Genomic DNA, 26,684 nt, shown 5'->3' on the forward strand with positions numbered 1-26,684 from the left:
GCCCTAGCAGGGGTTTGTGGTCTTAACTATTACAAATTTACGCCCATTAAGGTATGGATGGACATTTCTCACATCAAAGATGACCCCCAAACCTTCCTTCTCTATCTGGTCTTTTTTCTTCTCTCGTCACCACTGAAATGACTCCATAGAGAACGGTATCCTGTCACCACATCAACCTTTATTTATACATGCATAGCACTTGACACTGGCCCAGGTTCCTCAGAGCCACCTCACAGAGGGAATAGAACCTCTGACACTCCTGCTTATATCTATCAACCAGGGCTCCCTGATTGAACCAGGGTAACAGTCCTAATCGAGAACTTGTATTCTTTGAGGTCCACGTGGCTCACCTTGTTACAATCACTACATATATTATTCAGCTAGCCTGCAAGACATATCACAATGTACATCTCAAGTATTCTTAAGAGAATCAGTTTGCTAACATCCTATCAGTGAATCTCAGCCAACTGTCTATCTACACAAGCGAATAACTCAAAAGTTAGACATTGTCCTTTTCCTTTGGATGTGGATTATGCACAATGCACAATATATTGGCATCCTTAGCACTTTATAAAGTTTAAAACATAGATTGAGGTCCCAGTACGTTATTAGGCTAGAAATCCTGAGGTCCGATCTAATGCTCATGGATTCAATTTCCACAACATAGGATTGTGATATTGTCACTGCATTCATAGTCGTACAACACAGAGACAGGGCCTTCAGCCCAAACTGGTCCATGCTCACCAAAATGTCCATCCACACTAACCTCATTACTCTCCACTTGGCCCATATCCTTCTAATCCTTTCCTATCCATGTATTTGTCCAAATGCCTTTTAAATGTTGTTAATGTACCTGCCTCAACCACTTCTACTGGCAGCTCATTCCACATGCATACCACCCTCTGTGTAAAAAAGTTGCCCCTCAGGTTCCTATTTATCCTTTCCCCTCTAACCTTAACTAATGTCTATAAAACTTTGGTTAGACCGCACTTGGAATACTGCATCCAGTTCTGGTCACCCTATTATAAGAAAGATGTGGATGCTTTGGAGAGGATTCAGAGGAGGTTTACCAGGATGCTGCCTGGACTGGAGGGCTTATCTTATGAGGAGAGGTTGACTGAGTTCGGACCTTTTTCATTGGAGAAAAGGAGGAGAAGAGGGGATCTAATTGAGGTATACAAGATAGTGAGAGGCATAGGTAGAGTCGATAGCCAGAGACTATTTCCCAGGGCAGAAATGACTAACACGAAGGGTCATAGTTTTAAGCTGGTTGGAGGAAAGTATAGAGGGGATGTCAGAGGTGGGTTCTTTACACAGAGAGTTGTGAGAGCATGGAATGCGTTGCCAGCAGCAGTTGTGGAGGCAGGGTCATTGGGGACATTTAAGAGACTCCTGGACATGCACATGGTCACAGAAATTTAAGGGTGCATACATGAGGATCAGTGGTCGGCACAACATCATGGGCTGAAGGGCCTGTTCTGTGCTGTACTGTTCTATGTTCTATGTTCTATGATGTCCTCTTGTCCTCAATTCTGCAACCCTGGGAAAAAGATTGAGTACATTTACCCTATTCATTACTCTCATGATCTTATACACTTCCATAAGATCCCCCCTCAGTCTCCTACATTCTAAGGAAAAAGTCTTAGCTTGTCCAACCTGACCGATAATTCAGACCCTTGATTCCTGGCAACATGCTTGTAAATTTCTTCGGCACTCTTTCCAGTTTAATAACATCCTTCCTATAGCAAGGTGACCAAAACTGAACACGATACTCCAAATGTGGTCTCATCAACATACAACTGCAACATAACTTCCCAACTTCTACACTCAATGCCCTGCCTGATGAAGTCCAGTGTGCCAAAAACCTTCTTCACTGCCCTGAATTAGGTCATTCAGCCAATGGCATCTGCTCACCATTTAATCATGGCTATTAAGTTTCTCAACCCCATCCTCCCACTTTCTCCCCATAACCCTTGATTCTTTTGATAATCAAGAATCTCTATATCTCAGTCTTAAGTATATTTAATTACCTGGCATCCACAGTTTTCTGTGACAATTAATTCCATGGATTTTTCTGATCTCACACTTTCTCATGTTGTACTCCATCTACCATTTCTTTTCCCACTCTCCTAAACTGTCCAAATCTTTCTCCAGCCTCCTCGTCTCCTCAATGCTACCAGTCCCTCTACCTATCTTTGTACCATCTGCAAACTTAGCCAGAATGCCCTCAGTTCCTTCACCTGGATTGTAAATGTATAAAGTGAAAGGTTGTGGTCCCGACACTGAGCCTTGCAGAACACCACTTGTTTGCTACCACCAGCTGCCATCCTGAGAAAGACCCTTTTATCCCCACTCTCTGCTTCCTGCCAGACAGCCAGGCTTCTATCCAGGCCAGCACGTTGCCTCTAACGCCATTGGCCCTTATCTTACTCAGTAGCTTCCTGTGCGGCACCTTGAAGTCCAGGTAGATAACATCCATTGGCTGTCCTTATTAATGCTTATTACTTCCTCAAAGAATTCTAGCAAATTTGTCAGGCCTTGATGAAACCATGCTGACTTTTCCCTATTTTACCATGCACTTGCAAGTATTCAGAAATTTCATTCTTCACAATGGATTCCAGGATCTTCTGACAACCGAGGTTAGGCTAATCAGTCTGTGGGAATTGGTTTAGCTCAGTTGCCTGGATCATTTGTCTACAGAGCACTGTCATACCAACAGTGTGGGTTCAATTCCCATCACCAGTTTGAGGTTACCATGAAGGACTCTCTTTCTCAACCTCTTCCCTTGTCTAAGCTCTGGTGGCCCTCAGGTTAAATCACAACCAGTCACTTCTAGTAAGAGAGCAGTCACTATGGTCGGGCAAGACTATGGTGACAAACAACAACTGGTCTGAAATTTTCCATCCTTTGCCTTACTATCCTTTTAAACAGGAGTGTCACACATTCGCAATTTTCCAGTCCTCTGGGACCCTTCCTGATTCTATCAATTCCTGAAAGATCACCACTAACACCTCCACTATCTCTTCAGCTATCTTCCTTAGAACTCTGGGATGTATTGCATTTGGTACAGGTGATTTATCCACCTTCAGACTGTTCAGTATTTCTAGCACCTTCTGCTTGGTGATGGCTCCCATACTCCTCTGTGCCCCCTTACTCTCTTGAATTTTTGGGATATTACTCACGTCCTCCACCGTGAAGACTGACATGAAGTAATTATTCAGTTCCTCAGCCATTTCCTTGTTCCCCACTACTATCTCTGCAGTATCATTTTCCAGCAGCTGAATGTCCACTTTTGCTTCTCTTTTGCCCTTTACATATCTAAAGAAACTCTTACAGCCTTCCTTTTTATTACTGGCTAGCTTACCCTCATATTTAATCTTCTTCTTCATTCTGTCCTTTTTTCATGCCCTCTGTTGATCCTTGTAAGCTTCCCAATCCTCTGGTTTCCCACTGCCCTTCGCCACCTTACATGTTTTCTCTTTTGCTTTTACGGTATCCCCGACTTTGCTAATCAGCCATGGTTGCCTCATCCTCCCTACTTCTTTGCCCTCGGGATGAATCTCTGCTGTGTCTCCTGAATTAGTCCCAGAAATTCCTGTCATTGTTGTTCCACTGTCTTTCCTGCTAGGCTATTCTTCCAGTCAATTCTCTGTCATGCCTCTGTCATTGCCTTTATTCAGCTGTAATACTATTACTTCTGATTCTATCTTCTCCCCCTCAAATTGCAGAGTAAATTTAATCATATTATGATCACTGCCTCCTAAGGGTTCCTTTACCTTAAGCTCCCTTATCAAGCCTTCCTCATCGCACAACACTAAATCCAGTACTGCCTGTTTCCTAGCGTGTTTAGATCAAAATGGTGCTAGAAAAGCACAGCAGGTCAGGCAGCATCCGATGAGCAGGAAAATCAACATTTCGGGCAAAAACCCTTCATTCCTGATGAAGAGCTTTTGCCCAAAATGTCGATTTTCCTACTCCTTTGATGCTGCCTGACCTGCTGTGCTTTTCCAGCACCACTCTAATCTGATCTAAACTCTGTTTTCCAGCGTTTGCAGTCCTTATTTTTGCCCTGTTTCCTAGCACGCTCTACCACAAGCTGCCCCAAAAAACCATTTCGTAGACATTCCACAAATTTCCTTTCTCGCAATCCACTACCAACCTGATACCAACCTCCACCTGCATATTGAAATCCCCCATGATCACTGTAAATTTGCTTTTCCTTCACATCGTTTCTGTCTCTTGGTGTATCTTGCGTCCCAGCTCCTGACTATTGTTTGTACAGAACTCCAATTATGAATTTTATACTTTAGGAATTGAGTTCCTCAATTTTATCCACACAGATTCTACACCATCTGACCCTACATTATTTCTTATTATTGATTTAATTTCATTTCTTACTAATAAGGCAACCCCACACCCTCTACTCACCTGCCTATCTTTTCAATAGGATGTATATCTTGAATATTCAGCTCCCAATCCTGATCCCCTTGCAGCCACGTCTCCGTGATGCCCACCACATCATACCTGCCTATTTCAATTGCGCCACAACCTCATTTGCCTTATTCCTTATACTGCATGCATTCAGATATAATACCTTCAATCCTGCATTAGCCATCCCTCTTCTCATTGTCATTCATTTGTCCAATATGCTTGAAGTTTGATTGCTAATCTTTTCCAAACACTCTTTCCTTATTTGTGCCTGTGCTGGAGATTTTAATAACTTCTCTTGAGTTCTGCACTGTTATCTCCTCCTTTAGTTCGGGTTTTCTAACTTCCCCTATAACTGAACTCTTCCCCCTATTTAGTTTAAAGCCCTGTCTATTGCCCCAGTTATGCAGTTTTCTAGGACTCTGGTTCCAGCACAATTCAGATGAAGACCGTCCCATCGGAACAGATCCCTTCTTCCCGAGTACTGGTGCTAATGTCCCATGAACTCAAAACCATTCCTCCCACATCAATCTTTGAGCCATGCATTTACCTGTTTAAGCTTATTGATCCTGTGCCAATTATCTTGTGGTTGAAGTAGTAATCCAGAATTATTACCTTTTTGGTTCTGCTTTTTAATTTAATTCCTCACTGTTCATACTCCCTGCGCAGAACCTCTGTCCTAGTTTTATCTATGTCATTAGTACCCATGTGGACCACAACCACTGGATATTTACCCTCCCGCTCCAAGTTCCTCTGCAGTCCAGATGAGATATGCCAGACCCAGGCAGGTGACACAATCTTTGGGAGTCTCGATCCTGGTCACAGAAAACAGTGTCAATGCCTCTAACTATACTATCCCCAACTATAACAACATTTCTCTTCTCTCCCCTACTTGAATGGCTCCCTGCACCGTGGTGCTGTTGTCAGTCGGCTCATCCTCTTGCAGTCCCCATTCCCATCCACACAGGGAGCAAAACTCATGAGCCAATTGGACAGGGACAGGGACTGAGGCTCCTGCAACTCCATCTCCTGGATTCCTCTACCAATCATTGACCCCACTTTTAGAGAACCATGCACCTGAACTCCAAAGTCCCTCTGTTCCACTACATTCCTTCAGGAGCCATGAAACCCCTCCCTTGATTTGATTTTCCAAAATGCAAGACCTCCCAGTTGTCTATATTAAACTCCATTTGCCATTTCTCGGCCCACTTCCCAAGGTCCTGCAGAAATTTCTGATAACCTTCTTTACTGTCCACAACATTGCCTATTTTATCTGCAGACTGCTAATCATGCCTTATACATTCTCATCCTAATCATTGATACAGATAACAAACAGCAAAGGGCCCAACACCGATCCCTGAGGCACTCCACTAGTCACAGGGCTCCAGTCCGACAAGCATCCTTTCACTATTACCCTCTGCTTTTTACCATCAAGACAATTTTAAGTCCAATTTGCCAGCTTTCCCTGAATTCCATATGATCTAATCTTCTGGAGCAACCTACCTTGTGGAACTTTATCAAAGGCCTTACTGAAATAACTAGATTAAGTCGATCACCCTGCCCTCGTCAAGTTTCCTGGTCACTTCATCCAAGAACTCTAACAAATTTTTGAGGCACAATCTCCCATGCACAAAGTCATGCTGACTACTTCTCATCAAACCCTGCCTTTCTAAATGCATGTATATCTTATCTCAGAATCTTTTCAAGTAGCTTACCCACCACAGATGTTAGGCTCACTGGTCTATAGTTCCCAGGATTTCCTTTGCAGCCCTTCTTGAAAAAGAGCACAACATTCACTACCCTCCAATCTTCCAGGACCTCACCCATGGTCAACGATGATGCAAAAATATCAGCCAGCGTCCCTGCAATTTCTCCTTCAACCACTCTCAGTGTTCTTGGATATATCTGTCAAGACCAGAAGACTTACCAACCTTCATATGTTCTAATATGCAACAAAAATCTGGAAGTAAAACTTTAATGGTGGTCTTGAAACCATTGTTGACAGTTGTAAAAATCCATCTGGTCACTAATGTTTTTTAAGGAAGGAAATTGCTATCCTTACATCATCTGACCTAAATGCATCCCCGGCCCATAACAATGTGGTTGACTTTTAACTTCTCTATGAAATGGCTGTACAAGCCATTCCATCTTACGAGCCTCAAGAAAGGAATGAAGCTGGACAGCCCATTTGGGATTGACTGAGGCACAAGAAACACAACTGCAAAGACAATCCAACCACCCTGTAGCACAGCATTTCAACTCCCCCTCCCACTCCACCGAGGATATGCAGGTCATTGGACTCATCCACCGCCAAACCACAACAACCCGACGGACGGAGGAGGAGCGTCTTATCTTCCGACTGGGAACCCTCCAACCGCAGGGGATGAACTTGGACCTCACCAGTTTCTTCATCCCCCCTCCCCCCACCTTGTCTCAGCCGAATCCCTCCAGCCCGGCACCGCCTTCCTGCCCTGCAGTCTTCTTCTTGCCCTCTCCGCCTCCACCCTACTCCGACCTATCACCTTCACCTTTACCTCTTTCCACCTATCACATTTCCAACGCCCCTCCTCCAAGTTCCTCCTCCCTACCTTTTATCTTCTCCTGCTGAACACTCTCTGCTCATTCCTGAAGAAGGGCCTGTGCCCGAAACGTCGAATCTCCTGTTCCCTGGATGCTGCCTGACCTGCTGTGCTGTTCCAGCAATAAAGTTTCAGCAAAGACAATGACAACCCTGCAAAGCCCTCCTTACAAATATGTGGAACGACTGCCAAAATGAGGAGTAATGCCTCACAGACTCATCAAGCAACAGTCCATACTCAGGGATTAACCTTGGCCTCCTCCAAAAGTTTCCAGTGTTACAAGTTGCCAGCTTTCAGCCAATTCAAATCTCACTGTGCGATATCAAGAAATGGCTGGAAGCATTAGATACTGCAAAGACTTTGGGACCTGACAACATTCTGGAAATAGGAATAAAAACATGCTCTAGAACTTACCACAACCATAGCCAAGCTGTTCCAGTACAGCTACAACACTGGCATTGTCCCAACAATTTGGAAAATTGCCCTCATGCTCTCTACACAAACAGCAGGACAAATACAACCCAGCTAATCATCACTCCATTAGTCAACTCTTGATCACAGGTAATAAGACGGAAAGTGGCATCAGTACGGATATCAAGCAGTAACGATTAAGCAATAATCTGCTCCTGACGCGCAGGAGTGAACGCTCCTGGCCTCATTACAGCTTTACTTCCAACATGGAACAAAAGAGCTGATTTCAGAGTTGAGGTGAAAGTGACTGCCCTTGACATCAAGGCCAATTTGACCGAGTGTGACATGAAAGAGCCCTTGCAAATCTAGAGTCAATGCGAATTGGATGAAATCTCTCCACCAGTTGGAGACAAACCTGACAAACTCTTCAGATACTGAAACAGTTTATGGTAAATTCATAAAATTCATGGAATCACCAGTGTGGAAACAGGCTACTTAGCCCAACAAGTCCACACTGACTCTTCGACAAGCATCCCACCTACACCTATCTCCCTACCCTATCCCTGTATTTCCCATGGCTAATGGAACTAACTTGCACATTGCTGAACACTCTAGGCAATTTAGCATGGCAAATCCATCTAACTTGCACACCTTTGAAGCAAGATATGGACATTATCCAGGTTGGTGCTGACAAAGTGATTAGTAACATTCATGCCCCACAAGTATAAGGCAATGACTATAGAAGCTACCTTTGTCATAGAGTCATACAGCACGGAAACAGACTCTTTGGTCCAACATAATCCCAAACTAAAGTTGTTGCACCTGCCTGCTCCTGACCGATATCCCTCCAAATCTTTCCTATCATGTACTTATCCAAACGTCTTTTAAAAGTTGTAATTGTACCCAAATCTATCACTTCTTCAGGAAGTTCAGTCTACACGTGAACCACTCACTGTAAAAAACTTTTACATCTCTCTCCTCACACCTTAAAATTGTGCCCCCTAACCTTGAAATCCCCCATAGGGAAAAGAGAACTACCATTAATTCTATCTATAACCCTCCTTATTTTATAAACTTCAATGAAGTTGTCCCTCAACCTCCTATGCTCCAGTGATAAAAGTTCCAGCCTGTCTTTATAACTCAACTTGCCATACACAGCAACATTTTGGTAAATCTCTTCTGAACCCTCTCCAGCTTAATAATATCCCTCATATAACTAGCCATCCAGAACTGGACACAGTATTCCAGAAGAGGCCTCACCAATGTCCTGCACAACACGACTTCCCAATTTCTATACTCAAAGGACTGAGAAATGAAGGCAAGCGTGGTAACACCTTTTTAACTACCCTGTCTATATGTGATGCACACTTCAAAGAATTATGTACCTGAACACCTAACTCCCTCTATTCTACAACACTACCTAATCTTGAACAAGAGAAAATCTAACTTTTTCCCTTAATTTTCAATGGCATTACTGTCACCGAATGCCCCCCACCCCCAATATAAGCCTTCTGGGTTATTCTTGACTAGAAACTGAATTGGACTAGCCATATAAATTCTGTGCCTACAAAACCAGGTCAGAGGCTAGGAATGCTGTAGCAAGTAAGTCATCTCCTGACTTTCCAAAATCTGTCCACAAATTAGGAATGGAATGAAATGCTCCCCTCTTGCATCAATTAGTGCAGCTCTAACAACACATCATGTCCACCAGGACACAGCATCCTGCTTATTTGGCATGATATTCACAGACATTTACTCCCCCCGCCAATGATGCTCAGTAGCAACAGTATACACATTCCATCACATGCACTGTAGAAATTCACCAAGGCTCCTTAAACAGTATCTTCCAAACCTATGACGATTAACAGTTGTAAGGATAAGGGCAGCAAATACATGGGAACATCACCAACTGCAAGGTCCCCTCCAAACCACACACCATCCTGACTTGGAAACGTCCTCATTCCTTCAGTGTTGCTGAGTCAAAATCCTGGAACTCCATCCTTAACAGTATTGAGAATCTAGCTACACCAACGGTTCTACAATTTGCCACCTTCTCAAGGGCATCCAGGCAAGTGAAGAATAATCCATCAGATTCTTTACTTGTGCCTTCTGGAATGTGAACATACTTTGGAATCAGGAGGAGCTACTCTCTGCAGGATTCCTAGACTATATGCTGGTAGTCAATCTCTTGTGTGTAAATGTAAAACTCTTTCTATATAGTGAATACGGATGCAAACTACTCTTTTAAACCCTCACTCACGTCTTCTGACTCCACATGCAGTTTCACCTTGGTCTCAAATGAACATAACACTTTCCCTGGTTATCCTCGTGCCCCTAATATATATATTCTTAAAACCTTTGGATTTTGTTTTGTGTGCTTTTTTTCATGCTCCTTCTACGCTTTCCAGATTTAATTTTAAAGTGACCTCCCCCTCTGCACTTTCTATACACCTTGAGGCTTTCTGGCATTTTAAGCTTCCACTACCTACCGAATGCTTCTTTTTTTCCCTTCATCTAATACATTCCTTTATACCCAGTTTTCTCTGAGGGTTGATCACACCCTTCACCTTTACAGGCCCTGCAGTCTCACTGTTTACCTTTGGAAGGGCTCACGCTACTCTGATGTAAATTTTCCTGCAAATAGCTGCTTTCAGACCATTTTTGGTCAGATATTATTGCTGACCTTCCACCAGTTCAAAGGTTTTTCCAGTACACTTTTGTCCTTAATTATCTTAAATGTTACTAAATTATGGTCAGTATCAACAAGAAACACCCCATTGATAAATTTGGCTCCAGCAATGCACCCACCCCCACCACCCCATTTAATTACCCTAGTTAATATTGGGAAAGTTTAAATCCCCTACTATGATTACAGAATTATTTTCCACCTTGTCTGAAAATTGCCTACATACCTGTTGTTCCATCTTTTAGGAAGTCAATAGAGCAGCGCCAATATTGCCCCCTTTTTAAATTTAATGCACTACCCATATAATCATGGAGGTATTACAGCAGGGAAAGAGGCCCTTCAGCCCACTATGTCTGTATGGTTGTCAAATTACCATCTCTTCTAATTCTATTTTCCAGCACATGGCGTCATCTTCTCTATGCTAAGGAACAATCCTGACTGCTCCAATTTCTCCCTATAATTGAAGTCCCTTAAACATGATATCATCCTGGTAAACCTCTAATTTTGACAATCTGATACTTTCAGCATAGCTACTTTGAAATCATGTTCTCAGAGCATTAGCTTGGACCTTTTGATTACTTGTCCGGTGACATGACCCTAGAAAACTTTGTTCAGACATCACAGTGCCAACCACGTCTCGGACAGAGCAGAATGTAATTTTGTGAGGCTGATATTTAAGAAACATAAATGCACTTACCTGAACAACATAACCAGAGATGCATTTGAAATTGGAAGGTTGCGGAATTCCATCAATCAGGACTTCCCCAGATAGCCCTCTGCGATCCTTTCTTGCAGCCAGAATATCTAACAATCTGATGTAAATGATTTTAAAAATCTGTCATATGCCCATTACTTGCAGGCAACACCAAGAAGACAGATCACTACCAGCATCTCAAAAGTAATCAGAGATTGCAATAAAAGCTGGCTGACTCAACAACTCTTACATCCCATAAAACAATAAAAATATCCATAGAAAGTTAAACTGTTAACATTTTTTCCTCACCATGACATTGCTCCAAATTCTAGAGATTCATTTAAATAATGAATGTGAGTATCTGTGATGGTGACAATAACAACATATATTCAGATAGCATTCAAAAATTATAAAATGTTCCTGAGGTGTTTCGCAAAACCAGTAGAAAACAAAGTATGAATCCAAGCCTCTTAAAGAGATATTAAGTCAGATGACCAAAAATTTAGTCAAAAAGATAGTTTTAAGGAATGTCTTAAAGGAGGAAAGCAAGAGTAGAGAGGCAGAGAGGTGTAGTGGGAATTTCAGTGTTTATGCAGCTGTCAGCATGCCAACCAGTGATAAGACAATTAAGATACCCAAGAGATCAGATTTACATAAGCAATTATGTGTGAGGTTGCGGATTAAGAGGAGATTGCAAGGATTTGAAAACAAGGATGAGGATTTCCCATTTCAAAATATTGCCTGCCCAAGAGTCAGTGAACGCTTGCATAATTAGTGAGTGGAACATTATGTGAATTAAAATATGTGCAGCAGAGTGTTTGAAACTTTGAATTTAGGGAAAACAAAAATGTGAGAGACCAGCAAGGTGTGCATTGCAACATACAGAATAAAAGTATGGATGACCTGAGACAGAGGCATGTCAGGTCACTTAATGGAGGTGGAAATGGCAGCCTGAATAATGGCATGAATCTGAGGTTGGAACATCACTTTGGGATCAAAAATGAGGCCAAGACTGCAAACAGCCTAGTTTAGTGTCAGACTGTTGCATGGATGAGGTATGGAATCAATAATTAGGGAATGAAGTTTGAAGTAGGAACTGAAAACTATTCAGTGAATTTCAGTAATGCATCCAGTTGATCGTACACACTATTACCACAGTACATCAATGGTGGACGAAATGAAAGCTTATGGAACTGGTCAACCAAGCTATTTTGTCCTGATTTCACAAAAGATGAATTAGTTGCTTCAGGATTCCAAGCCGCTGAACTGCTCTGGTCATCGTAGTATTTAAGTGGATAGTCCAAGTCAGTTTCGAAGTCAATGTAACCCCTGGGGATATTGATAGTGAGGGATTCAGTGATGGTAATACCATTGGACATCGACAGGCGATGGTTAAATTCTCTCCTTTTGGTGATGGTCAATGCCTGGCATTTGTATGCTGTAAATGTTACTTGCCACTTCTCACCTTTCACCTGGATATTGTGAGGTCTAGCTGCACTTGGACAAGGACAACTTCAATATCTGAAGAGTTGTGAATGGTGTTCAACATTATTCAATGATCAGCAAACATCTGACATTAAGATGGATGGATGAAACAGCTGAAGATGGTTGAGCCGAGAACACTACCCTGAGAAACTCCTTCAATGGTGCCCTGTGGTTGAGACGACTAACCTAAACCATCTTCACTTGTGGTCGGCATAATTCCAACCAGTGGAGAAGTTGTCCCGAATCCCATTGGCTCTGGTCTTGCTAAGGCTCCTTAATGTCACACTTTGTCAAATGCAGCTTTGATATCAAGATAGACAGGCAGGAGGCTGCATCAGTCATATAATTTCAACTCTGGAGTTCAGCTCTTTTGTCTATGTATGAACTAAGGTTGCAATCAAGTTAAGAGTTAAATGGTCCTGGCAAACTTCAACTGAGTATGAGTGAGGTTACAAAACATACCATTCAGCCTTAGAAAAATTGAACTGGAGCAACGAAGTTAGAATTTCAAGAAAGGTAAAGAACAAAAAGGTGCAATGGATTTCAAAGGTGGGGTGGGGGGGGGGGGGGGGGGGGGAGGAGAGAGAGAGAGAGAGAGAGAGAGAGAAGCAGAGAAGGGATTTAAGTTAAAGCAAATTGAAATGCATAGGGACAGAGCTCCTGACATTAGGAAAGGTACCTCTGGTGAGGGACTGGATCTAGCTCTGAACCAAGTGTTGAGTTTGAGGTTTTTGCAGTTAAGCATGAACTTCGATGAAAGGGATGCGGAAGCCTATGTCATCGCATTTGAAAAATGTTGCAAAGCAATTAAGTGTCCAGTGGAGATGTGGATCCTATTACTTCAAAATAACTGACCAGGAAAACCCAAGATATATATTCCCTGCTGTCTGATAAATGTTCAGTATATCTTGAACATCTAGGAATACTATCCTGAGTACTTATGAATTAGTGGCAAGTAGTTAAGGATGGTCCAGAGAGGCTGAGAAGGTGAAGAAAGCATGCAGAGTTTGGAACAGATGCCGAAAGACAAGAAAGGCTCAGAGGTCCTTCAAGGGTATAGAACCTCCAAGGGTTGAAGCTACTCAGAGGAAGCCACTTTTGTTACAAAGAGATTACACTAGGTCAGCATAGTACAAAAGAGTCAGGATAGAACCCAGAAAAATTAAAAAGATTGAAGCAAGGCTAGTCAAGGTAAATAAGGTCGAGGGATGACTCGTGGCATTTAAAAGAAGCAAAGGGAGAATGCACAGATGCAGAAGAAGGCCATTAGCCCATCACTTATACTCTTGCTGTTTGAGTATTTTAACTTAGTGTCAATCTCCTGTCATTTCCCCATAACCCTGTATATTGCTTCTACTTAAATAATTATCCAATCTGTTTTGAATGCCTGAATTGAATCTGCTTCCACCATACTTCCAGCCAATGTATTCCACACCCTAACTATCTGCTGGCATGAAAAGGTTTCATTTCACCTCGCATTTGCTTCTTTTGCAAAACATTCTAAAATTCTGCCCTCTGGCTATCAATTCATCTACAAGTGGGAGCATTACTCTCTATCCAAACCCTTTAACACTTTGAAAAATTCTACCAAATGTCCTCTTAGCCTTCTCCTCCCCATGGAAAACAGTCTAAACTTCTCTACTCTTTGCGAGTTTTGAGAAGATTTGTAGCTCCTTCCCCAAAACTCTTTCTCTACTCTTTCCCAAAACTAAAGTGTCTTACCATTATTGAAATCACAGACATAGGGAAATACTCCTAAAAAATTCATGAAAGAAACATAAATTATTATTATAGGTGTAGATAACAAAAAATGGTCAGAAAAATAGATGATTAAAGTGGTTATTAAAGCTGTTGGCAGCAGGAAGCAGAAACCCTCATAACATTTAAAGATTATTTAGATGTGCATTTGTGACGCTAAGGCATACAAGGTAATGTGCCAGAAATGGGATTAGAATAGTTAGGTAGTTGTGTTTGACTGGTGCAGATGCAATGGCCCAAAGGGCCTTCTTCTGAGCTGTTAACCACTCTGAATCTAGGGTTCATTTCATAAAGTCATTAAGGGGAAGGAATTGTTTACTTAAGCCACAATAGTGGGATTCATTCAGATAAACCACAAAAAATGAGAGAGTCCTCCATTTTACCCAAAGAAAGCAGGAGTCCTCAATTTTAGCAACATAAAGTGGTAGACTTAAATTTTAGGCATGAGAACTTAGAAATGTGTGGCACAGTGGCTAGCACTGCTGCCTTACAGTGCCAGGGACACAGATTCGATCAATTTCAGACAACTGTCTGTGTGGAGTTTGCACATTCTCCCCATGTCTGTGTGGGTTTCCTCCACATGCTCCGGTTTCCTCCATCAGTCTAAAGATGTGCAGCTTAGGCAAATTGTCCAAACTAAATTACCCATAGTGTTCAAGGATGTGTGGATTAGGTGCATTTGTCAGGGAAATGCAGATTAATAGGGTAGGGGAATGGGACTTGATAGGCCAAATGGCCTGTTTCCACAGTCTAGTGATTCTATGATGAGAAATCCTCCATATTAATACAAAAATGCAGGAAAACCCACAAGAAGCAACACAAAGCAGCAACATTGCTTAGTGAAAATAAAAGCCTTTGAAGCAAGGAAAATAAATGATCACCACATCAATAAGAAATAGTATCTGAAATAACATTGCCAGGAAGACTTAATTTTACAGATCAACCAAATAGAACACAGTTGAACAGCTTGGTGAAAACAAAGATGCAGAACAGTTTTTAAATTAGAAACAATGTCATAAACTGAATATGGTTATATAAGTCTACAATTTTAGGGCTCATGCCCGAAACGTCGATTCTCCTGCTCCTTGGTTGCTGCCTGACCTGCTGCGCTTTTCCAGCAACACATTTTCAGCTCTGATCTCCAGCATCTGCAGTCCTCACTTTCTTCTACAATTTTTAAAACCAGCACAGCTCTACAGAGCAGCCACAGTACCCAACCTCCTGCGTTAATTAGAGAATTAGATCATGTACGGCAGACACATAGAACAGTACAGCACAGTACAGGCCCCTCTGCCCTCGATGTTGTGCTGACCTTTTATCCTACTCTAAGATCAAACTAACCTAAATGTCCTTCATTTTGCTGTCATCCATGAGCCTATCCAAGAGTTGCTTAAATATCCCAAATGTATCTGACTCTACTTGGCAGTGCATTCCACGTACACACCACTTTCTGACCTCTGACAGCTCCCCTAAATCTTCCTCCAACCACCTTAAAATATGCCCTCTTGTGATAGCCATTTCCGCCTTGGGAAAGAGTCTCTGACTATTCAATTTACCCATGTCTCTCAACATCTTGCACATTTCTATCAAGTCACCTCTCATTCTTCTTCACTACAATGAGAAAAGCACTAGCTCCCTCAACCTTTCTTCATAAAACATGCCCTCCAGTCTGGGCAGCATTCTGGTAAATCTCCCCTGCACCTTCTCTAAAGCTGCCACATGTTTCCTATAATGAGGCGATCAGAACTAAACACAATATTCCATGTGTGGTGTAACCAGGGTTTTACAGAGCTGCAGAATAAACTCACAGGTCTTAAAGTCATTCCTGTTGCTAATGAAAGCCAACACACCATCCGCCTTTTTAACAACCCTGTCAACTTGGGTGGCAACTTTGAGGGATCTATGGACATGGACCCCAAGATCCCTCTGTTCCTCCACACTGCCAAGAATCCTGCCTTTAACCTTGTATTCTGCATTCAAATTCGACCTTCCAAAATGAATCACTTCACACTTTTCCAGATTGAACTCCATCTGCCACTCCTCAGTCGAGCTCTGCAACCTGTCAATGTCCCGTTACAACCTACAACAGCCCTCCACACTATCCACAACTCCACCAACTTTTGTATCATGGGCAAACTTACTAACCCACCCTTCACTCCCCCATTCAAGTAATTTATAAAAATCATACAGAACAGAAGTGCAGAACAGATCTCTGCGGAACACTGGTCACTGAGCTCCATACTGAATACTTTCCATCTACTGACACCCTCTGTCTTCCAGACAGCAAGCTTTCCCTGTATCCCATGCCTCCTTACTTTCTGAATGAGCCTACCATAGGGAACCTTATCAAAACACCTTGCTAAAATCTATATTCACCACTTCCACTGCTCTATCTTCATCAATATGTTTTGTCATACACTCAAAGAATTCAGAAAGGCTTGTGAGGCATGATCTGCCCCTAAAAATGCCATGCTGACTATGTATAATCAAACTATGCTTTTCCGGTATGGTGGATCAGTCGTTAGCACTGCTGCCTCACAGTGCCAGGGACCCATTCAGCCTCGGGAAACTGTCTGTGTGGAGTTTACACACTCTCCCTGTGTCTGCATGGGTTTCCTGCCACAGTCCAAAGATGTGCAGATCGGGTGAATTGGCCATGCTAAATTGCCCATAGTGTTTGTGCACTAGTCAGAGGGAAATCGGTCTGGGTCGGTTACTCTTCGGAGGATTGTTGTGGACTTGTTGGGCCAAATGGCCTGTTTCCACACTGTAGGGAATCTAATCTAATCTAATCAAATAATCAGAAATCCAGTCTCTCAGAATCCTCTCCAATACTTTGCCCACCACAAACGTGAGACATAGTGGTCTGTAATTTCCTGGGTTATCCCTACTCTCTTTCTTGAACAAGGGAATAACATCTGACACCCTACAATAATCTAGTACTACTCCAGTGGACAATGAGGATGCAAAGGTCATCGCCAAAGGCGCAGCAATCTCTTTTTTCGCTTCCTGTAGTAACCTTGCGTCTATCCCATCTGGCCCCGGGGACTTAACCATCCTCACATTTTTCAAAATTTCTAGCATCAACCTGTTCGAGCACTTCAGCATGTTTCACACTATCCTCACAAACACACTCGTGAATACTAAAGCAGTTTTCATTAAGGACCTCGCCTGCCTCCTCCAACTCTAGACCCAAGTTCCCTCCATTCAGCCCTACCCTCACTCTGGTCATCTTTTTGTTCCTCATGCAAGTGTAGAACGCCTTGGGATTTTCCTTAATCCTACCTGCCAAGGCTTTTTCATGCCCCCTCCTAAGTCCATTCTTCAGTTCCTTCCTGGCTACCTTGTCACCTCTCAAGTCCTGTCTGATCCTTGCTTCCTCAACCTTAAGTAAGCTTCCTTCTTCATCTAGACTAGATGTTCCACATCTCTTGTCATCCAGGATCCTTCACCCTACCATCCCTTCTTTGCCTCAGCAGGACAAACTATCCGGCACTCGCAGCAAGTGCTCCCTAAACAACCTCCACATTTTTGTAATGCATTTCCTTGAGAACATATATTCCCAATTTATGCTCCACAGTTCCTGCCTAATAGCATTGTAATTCCCCTTCCCCCAATTAAATACTATCCCATACCGTCTGCTCCTATCGCTCCTCATGACTACAGTAAAGGTCAGGGAGCCATAACCACTATCACTGAAATGCTCTCCCACCAAGAGATCTGACACCTTGTTTGTTGCCAAGAATAAAATCCAATATGGCCTCCCCTCTAGTTGGCCTATCTCCATATTATGTCAGGAATCCTTCCTGGACACACCTGACAAAATCTGCCCCATCCAAACAATTTGCACTAAGGAGGTTCTAATCAATATTAGGGAAGTTGAAGTCACTCATGACAACAACTCTGTTACTTTTGCACTTTTCCAAAGTCTGCCTCCCAATCTGCTCCTCCGTGTCTGTGTTGCTATTGGGGTGTCTGTAGAAAACTCCAAATGAAGTGACTGTTCCTTTCCTGTTTCTGACTCCCACCCATACTGATTCAGTAGACAAACCCTCCTCAATGACCTCCCTTTCTGCAGCTGTGATACTATGTCAGGAATAAAAGAATGACTAGGGTAGGAATAGGTTCCTGATGAAGGGCTTTTGCCCGAAACGTCGATTTTTTTGAAGCTCCTAGGATGCTGCCTGAACTGCTGTGCTCTTCCAGCACCATTGATCCAGAATCTGGTTTCCAGCATCTGCAGTCATTGTTTTTACCTAGGAATAGGTCCAGTCAAGGATAGTAGTGGGAAGTTGTGTGTGGAGGCTGAAGAGATTGGGGAGACACTGAATGAATACTTTTCGTCAGTATTCACTCAGGAACAGGACATTGTTGCCGATGTGAATATTGAGTCACAATTAATTAGAATGGACGGCTTTGAGGTATGTAGGGAAGAGGTGTTGGAAATTCTGGAAAGGGTGAAAATAGATAAGTCCCCTGGGCCTGATGGCATTTATCCTAGGATTCTCTGGAAAGCAAGGGAGGAGATTGCAGAGCCACTGGCCTTGATTTTTATGTCCTCTTAGTCCAGTGACATTAACACTAAACTATCGTTCTCCTTCTGGATCTTACTAGAATAGGCAAGTTGAACAAATGCATCCTACCTTGGCAGATTCGGACTAATGTAATCTCCCGTTCTCCTGGTTGTCCATTTGTTTGTTTTCTCTGTTTTCTCAGGACTGTTTAGAAGACGCTAAACATGCACTTTCTGCCATTTATCCGAGCTCCTTGTGCCCAGGAAAATGCCCACATGCAATGCCAAAGTCAGGTACCCTGAAGAACGTCTACCCGCTGCAGACAAACAGTCTTCAATTCAGAGTCAGTTCAAAGATGTGAGATTAAGGTTAGCTAATCGTACTTTATCATGATGACTGATAAGAGGAGATCAGTTGTAGGAAGAAAGCATTTATTCCCCCTGTGGTGGAGGTGATGGCCTAGTGGTATTATCACTGAACTGTTAATGCAGAGACTCAGATAACATTCTAGGGACCTGGGTTCAACTCCTGTCATGGCATATAGTAGAATTAAGAAGCTAATGATAACCATGAATCCATTGTTGATTGTTGAGGTGATTCACTTTGGGAAGAATAACAAAAAGTTGGGGTACTGGGCTAATGGTCGGATACTTGGTAGTGTGGATGAGCAGAGGGATCTTGGTGTCCATGTACACAGATCTCTGAAAGTTGCCACCCAGGTAAATAGTGTGGTGAAGAAGGCTTATGGCGTACTGCCTTTTATTGGTAGAGGATTTGAGTTCCGGAGTTCTGAAGTCATGTTGCAGTTGTATAAGACTCTAGTGCGGCCGCATCTGGAGTATTGTATGCAGTTTTGGTCGCCATACTATAGGAAGGATGTGGAGGCACTGGAACGGGTGCAGAGGAGGCTTACCAGGATGTTACCTGGTATGGTAGGAAGATCGTATGAAGGAAGGCTGAGGCACTTGGGGCTGTTTTCATTGGAGAAAAAAAGGTTTAGGGGTGACTTGATAGAGGTGTACAAGATGATTAGGGGTTTAGATAGGGTTGACCATGAGAACCTTTTTCCACGTATGGAGTCAGCTATTATGAGGGGGCATAGCTTTAAATTAAGGGGTGGTAGGTACAGGACAGATGTTAGGGGTAGATTCTTTACTCAGCGAGTCGTGAGTTCATGGAATGCCCTGCCAGTAGCAGTGGTGGACTCTCCCTCTTTATGGGCATTTAAACGGGCATTGGATAGGCATATGGAGGATAGTGGGCTAGTGTAGGTTAGGTGGGCTTGGATCGGCGCAACATCGAGGGCCAAAGGGCCTGTACTGCGCTGTATTTTTCTATGTTTCTATGTATCCCTGATCAGCAATGCCACTCACTACCTCTTTTACCTCCTTCCTTATTCCTTTTGAACATCTAAACCCCAGAACATCCAACAAGTATTCCCGCCCCTATGATATCCAAGTCTCCATAATGGCCACAACATTGTAGCTCCAAGTACTGATCCATGCTTTAAGTTCATCGTTATTATTCCTGGCACTTCTTGCATTAAAATACACTTCGCCCCATCACAATGACTGTAACTTTGCCCTAGAAACTCTCCCTTCTTCAGGGACTCTTTGCACACTGTATCTCTTGTTTACCAGCTGTTCTGTCCTCTGATCCATATCTCTGGTTTCTATCCCCCTGCCAAACTAGTTTAAACCCTGCCAAAGAGCTTTAGCAAACCTACTGCCCAGAATATTGGTGCCCCTCCAGTTCAGGTGCAACACGTCCAATTGAGATCTTAGCTGGTGACATTATAGAATGCGAAGGTATCAAGATATAAAACAACATACATTTCAAGACATACTGAAAGCCTTTGAAACTACTTTAACCTCAGAACAGATCGAAGATTTCAGCATCATAGGTGCATCATAGATAATTTCATTGATTAGCTCCTCAGATTAGAGAAAAAATGGTGATTAAAAGTCATAAGTACATTACAGAAAGAATAGTTCTTCGAATTGCTGATGAGCCTTTGTCAGATTTATTACAATCAAAAGAAGATTGATTCTAGAGAAAATGAAACAGATAGTGAGTTAAGCCAAAGTTCAGAAGCAGCACACATCAATTTTTCATGAAAAAATGAACCTTATCACAGGAGATCAGCAGAATGCATTCAATTCCTAACATATAAAATCATACAATAAGTAGGACAGGCACAATATATTAAAGGTCCTTACCAGCATTGTGGAGCAAGAAACCCTCACAGCACAGGCAGTGCCCAATTATTAAGAAGGAATTCATTACCTATAGGTCCTTTGCAGAAAAATATGCAAAAGCAGGACATACTCACAGAAAGCAAGCTGTCAAATAGCTACTCACACAGTGGTTAATTTGGTAGAATAGTCCACAATAGAAGAAGAATCAAATGAGTTCTTCGGGGAAATAGGTTGTTCAGACCTATTTGGCAAGAGGATATTTATGTCAATGACCATCTCACTGATTTGAAGCTTAATGCAGGAGTACTTATCTCTATATTATCAGGTAATGAACCAGGGATGAGAAAATTGTCTAGAGATGACAACAGTGCAATTACATGATTAAAGAGGTATGGCACTTAAAATTGAAAGTATGCTCGAAGCAACTCTCCAACTCGACAAGCATCAGTTAATAGATAACTAACGTGCACTTCACAATCAAGAATTCTGATTTTTGAATCTGAACATGTATTTTGATCTCAATCTTCAACAAAATGGTGGAAGGAGTCAAACTAGTCAAAATCAAGAAACAACTGGTCTAGGAACAGCTGGTCATGGAATATTGGATAAATTAACATCCAGTTAAGGAACAGCCAGTTGTCTAACAATCAATCAAAGGACAACTAACAGAAGATAAAACTCCTTAGACTCATCACGGGAGCTAAATCAAAGCCGAAATCCATTGAGAATAGCTATTTTGGTACATTTTTCCATATTGTCATCAAGATGGAAACCTGTAACTATACTGCATTGACAAAAATATTTTCCAGTGCTATCAATACTGATGAGAGTTCAGTCAGCAAGAACTGTCAACAAACATAAGCAATGAAAGCCAATGAGCAAAATACCTCAAGCTCAACAGATGAATCTTAAACTTAGGTAACTCAGAAGCAACACATTTCATGATAGCTTTAATTCTGATATCAGACATGACCTGATTAATAAGACATAAGTTCAACATGGAATTTCATTTCCTTATCTTCCCAGAAAGAATCCTCAGTAACGGTGGTAGAGATTGTGCCAAACAAGAAGAAATCCTTAAATAGGAGAACTAAGGAAGTAAACCTGGCATTTTCACCAATACTGTTTTCACCACTTAGGCCAAATGAAAACATCTAAGTTAATCATCAAGTTAAAGTAATGAATCTATACACTTTAACACAGATTTACTGGCAGACGAAGATTAAATATCTGCTGACACAGATTGAATATGTCGTGCATTCAATTCTGGGAAGCCACTACTGAGAAAGGATGATCAATATCCTGAGATTTGGTCAATAAGACATTGCCTGGTTCAGTGATCCAGATTACTGAGAAGACAAAATCATGTGCTTCAGTGCAATAGTTGTCCTTGGCAAAGGTCAAGGTCCTCCAGATGAGGCAATGGAGTGGTTGTCTGTTTCAACAGGAAAGAGATTCTCTGTGACATGTAATATCCTCAAGTTTAAAGGTTCTTGCAGTCTTAGAACATAGAACACAGAACATAAAACATTACAGTGTTGTACAGGCCCTTTGGCCCTCGAAGTTGCGCCGACCTTTGGAACCAATCTGAAGCCCATCTAACCTACACTATTCCACTCTTGACCTATCCAATGACCATTTAAATGCCCTCAAAGTTGGCGAGTCTACTACCATTGCAGGCAGTTCATTCCATGCCTCTAATACTCTCTGAGCAAAGAAACTACCTTTGACATCTGTCCGATATCTATCACCCCTCAATTTAAAGCTAAGTCCCCTCATGCTAGCCATTGCCATCTGAGGAAAAAGGATCTCACTTTCCAACCTATCTAACCCTCTGATTATCTTATATGTCTCAATTAAGTCACCTCTCAATCTTCTTCTCTCTAACGAAAACAGCCTCAAGTCCCTCAGCCTTTCCTCGTAAGACCTTCCCTCCACATCATGCATATTCACACAAGTCAGAGAATTTGGAGGGGTTGGAGAGTGGGAAGAAAGATGGTATAATAGTAAATATAATGAGACACATAATGTAAGATATAATAAGAAGAAAAAGAGCTTGGAGTGATTTTGTGTTAGACCTAATAATCAACACCTCTCTTAGTCTCTGTAACAATATGCATCATATAACTGTAACTTGTACATAATTCCACCACATGGTAAACTTCAACTCGTTTCAAACAAGAGCTTTTTCTCATTTTACTAGCAAATAATCTTCCTCCACCATATCAGATTAAGCAGGCCCTGGAGATACCTACTTTAAAAGAGATTGATGGGAGCAAACCTACTCCACAGTGAGCAAGAGTGCAGACAGCTCATACAAAAGGTGGTCAGTGGTGAGGAATGATCATAAAATAGCATCCAACTACTGTATGTTTGTGTAAATTCTCAAATTAAGTTAGTAACTCATTTGAATTGTTAGTATTTATTGGAAACATTAATTAACACTTAGCATTTGTGCAACAGAACATCAATGTAGATATTGAAGAGCTACATCTAACACATTACACACAAAAATATACAATATTAATGTAGCTGCAATAAATCTTAGATTTCAACTTACGAAGATTTTCCACTGCCTGTTGGGCCAAGGATAGCATTTAATCCAGGGTTTAAAACACCACTATAAAGAGAGAAAATAACTTTAATAAAAATACTGGTGGAGACGCCTTTCTCAATACATTATTTCACAACATCTATATTAGGTAAAATATACAGTGTAACACAAATCAAAGCATTTCTGACTAAAAGCAATCACTGTCAGTGAATCTCTCAAATAGGAGTACAAATTATAATGATATAATTTCCTGCAGCGACAAACCTTCAATCACTTTAAATTCACTGAGAACTCCAACCTCAAATGTAGAAAGGAAAAGAAAATGATGAATGAAAATGGAAACAAATTGAGTGGATTGCCGAACTATTTTTAACTTCAGATAGAGTCAGTCATACAGTACAGAAACAGACCCTTTAATCCAATTCGACCATGGTGACCACATTTCCCAAACTAAACTAGTCCCACTTGCCTGTGTTTGGCCCATATTCCTCCAAACCTTTCCTATTCATGTACCTGTCCAAATATCTTTTAAATGCTGTAACTGTACCTAAATCTACTACTTCCTCTGACAGTTCATTTCACATACAAATCACCCTATGCATGAAAAAGTTACCCCTCAGATCCCTTTTTTTAAATAGGTATTTTTATTGAAAAAAAGGAAATTTTTAAACATTTTTTGACAAAATTACAAAAGTAATACAAACAAGTATAAACGCTAATATAAAATTAAATAAATAAGAAAAAAGAAAATAAATAAATAATAATCAAAAAAAGAAGAGAAAAACCCAACTAACTACTGATTTCTCCTACAAACAACCAAAACATAAAATAGGATAATATACATTACTAACGATAAACAACAGAATAATTAAATAACTAAGTACATGCTCAAAATAGATGTACACCAAGTCATAGTGAAACCCGTATTTATACGGGATTCCTCCTCCCGGAGGTCCGCGGACCATCCAGAACCATTACCACATATGACAATATGGCCGAAATATCTGTGTCAATATAGTTCAAAAAGGGCTGCCATATTTTATAGAATAATTCAGTTTTTTGGTGCACCATATTTGTGAGTAAGTCAAGGGGGATATATTCCATGATTAACCTGTGCCAGTTTGAAAGTCCTGGAGGGCCTTCAGTTGTCCAATTCACTAAAATATTTTTCCTTGCACAAATAGTTTCCTCCCGTGCATGTCCAGGGAGGGAAAATCTGAAAAGCCCAAGAGTAGAGACACTGGTCCAATCTAATCTCCGTACCCAAGATCTCTGTCAAGGCATTCGCTACTCTATTCCAATACCTGCAGATCTTATGGCATGTCCATAGACAATACGTGAGAGTGCCAACTTCTATTTTGCATTTAGGACACATTGGGAATCTCCTACCTTAAATTTTGCAAGTCGTTCAGATGCTATATAAGCCCTGTGAAGTATCTTTCAATGAATAGTCTGAGTTCTATTACAAATAGAGATCTTTCTGGCATTTTCCCAGATGTCCTCCCATATTTCTAAAGAGATTTCTAACCCCAATTCTTGGTTCCATGTGTTAAATAATCATTCCATGTCTTTCGATACCTCATTATATGATGAGTGATAAATAGTACTGACCAAGGGCGGCCACATCGGCCATAGCACTCTTCTTTCCCTATCTGATTTCTAGGGATTGCCTATCAATGTGGTCTTCTTCTGTATATAATCTCGTATTTAAAAATACCAAAAAAGGACCCTGTTAGGCAGTCCAAACTTCTGGTGCAACTACTCAAAAGACATCATAACCTCCCATTGAACAGGTCCCCCAAGCAAGAGATACCTCTGGACTTCCAAGTTTTAAATGTAGCATCTGTTAGCCCTGGCTGAAATCCTGATGCTCCCACTATAGGAGTATAAGGGGAGGTTTCTTTGCAAGTTACTCTCATCTTGTCGCAGTATCCTCCAGGCTGTAAATGTACTTAATACAATAGGGTTTTTGCAATAGTCCATAATAGCTCTCATCTTATCCATAAATAAAAGATTGATAAGGGGACACCTTGCTTGGGAGGTCTCAATGTCTAACCAAATTGATTGTGGGTCACAAGAGACCCGAACAGCTACATAAAAGGGCTGCCATATTTTATAGAATAATTCAGTTTTTTGGTGCACCATATTTGTGAGTAAGTCAAGGGGGATATATTCCATGATTAACCTGTGCCAGTTTGAAAGTCCTGGAGGGCCTTCAGTTGCCCAATTCATTAAAATATTTTTCCTTGCACAAAAAAGAGCTCAACTCCTAAAGTCTGGAAACTCCAGTCCTCCCCTTGCCTGTGGAAGCTGCAATTTTTCTAATTTGATAAAGGGCCGTCTATAATTCCAGATAAAGGAACCAAGCCAGCTGCGGAGCTTACGCAATGCCAGTCTCAGCAACATCAGGGGGAGCATTCTCACAGGATATAGAAGACGAGGTAGAATATTCATTTTAACTAGGGCTACTCTGCCTAGCCAGGATATTGGGAGATCTCCCCAGTGTTGAATGTCCTGCCTTATTTTCTCTAATAGGTGCACAAAATTGGCTTTATACAGCTGACCATATACAGGGGTGATAAAAATATCAAAGTATAGAAAACTTTCCAGTGACCACCGAAAGGGAAAGCAAGATCCGTCCAGCAACTGGATAGATTGGCGAGACCATGCAATGACATGGCCTCCGATTTCATAATATTGATTTTATAGCCTTAGAACATACTAAATAGATTGACCACTTGAATTAGGCAGGGCACGAATATCAAAGGATCACTTAAGGAGGACATCAACTGCATAGAGAGTAATTTTATGTTTATCCAAACCAACCTTCGGAGCCACTATGTTAGGGTCAGTTTGTATAGCTGAAAATGTGTTGCTGGAAAAGCGCAGCAGGTCAGGCAGCATCCAGGGAACAGGAGAATCCTGTTACTCCCCCTCCCAGTCCACCAAGGATATGCAGGTCTTTGGACTCCTCCATCGCCAGACCACAACAACACGACGGTTGGAGGAAGAGCGCCTCATCTTCCGCCTAGGAACCCTCCAACCACAAGGGATGAACTCGGATTTCACCAGTTTCCTCATTTCCCCTCCCCCCACCTTGTCTCAGTCAAATCCATCGAATTCACCACCGCCTTCCTAACCTGCAATCTGATCTCCAGCATCTGCAGTCCTCACTTTCTCCTCAGTTTGTATAGCTTCTGCTAGTGGTTCGATTACTAGCGTGAAAAATAATGGTGATCTCTGACTACAGCACCTACCAACACTGAAGCTATCCAAACCTAAACCATTGGTGATCACAGCTGCTTTGGGGTCATTATATAATACTGAGACCCATTTAGAAAATACCTCTCCGACACCGAACCTTTCCAGTTTATAAA

The 26,684-nt window shown here is 41.7% G+C and overlaps 1 protein-coding gene across 1 annotated transcript in view; it reads right to left on the reverse strand.

Annotated features, from left to right (window-relative positions):
* Nucleotides 1–26,684, reverse strand: part of LOC122561374 (broad substrate specificity ATP-binding cassette transporter ABCG2-like) — a 123,684-nt gene that overhangs the window by 91,483 nt on the left and 5,517 nt on the right. Inside the window, exons 2-3 of the mRNA XM_043713136.1 lie at nt 20,917–20,994; nt 10,802–10,916 (exon numbers count right to left, since the gene is read on the reverse strand). Coding sequence (XP_043569071.1) covers nt 10,802–10,916; nt 20,917–20,994 — 193 coding nt within the window. The remainder of the gene's footprint in view (nt 1–10,801; nt 10,917–20,916; nt 20,995–26,684) is intronic.

Source organism: Chiloscyllium plagiosum, chromosome 22, assembly GCF_004010195.1.
Source record: "Chiloscyllium plagiosum isolate BGI_BamShark_2017 chromosome 22, ASM401019v2, whole genome shotgun sequence".
Taxonomy (NCBI): domain Eukaryota; kingdom Metazoa; phylum Chordata; class Chondrichthyes; order Orectolobiformes; family Hemiscylliidae; genus Chiloscyllium; species Chiloscyllium plagiosum.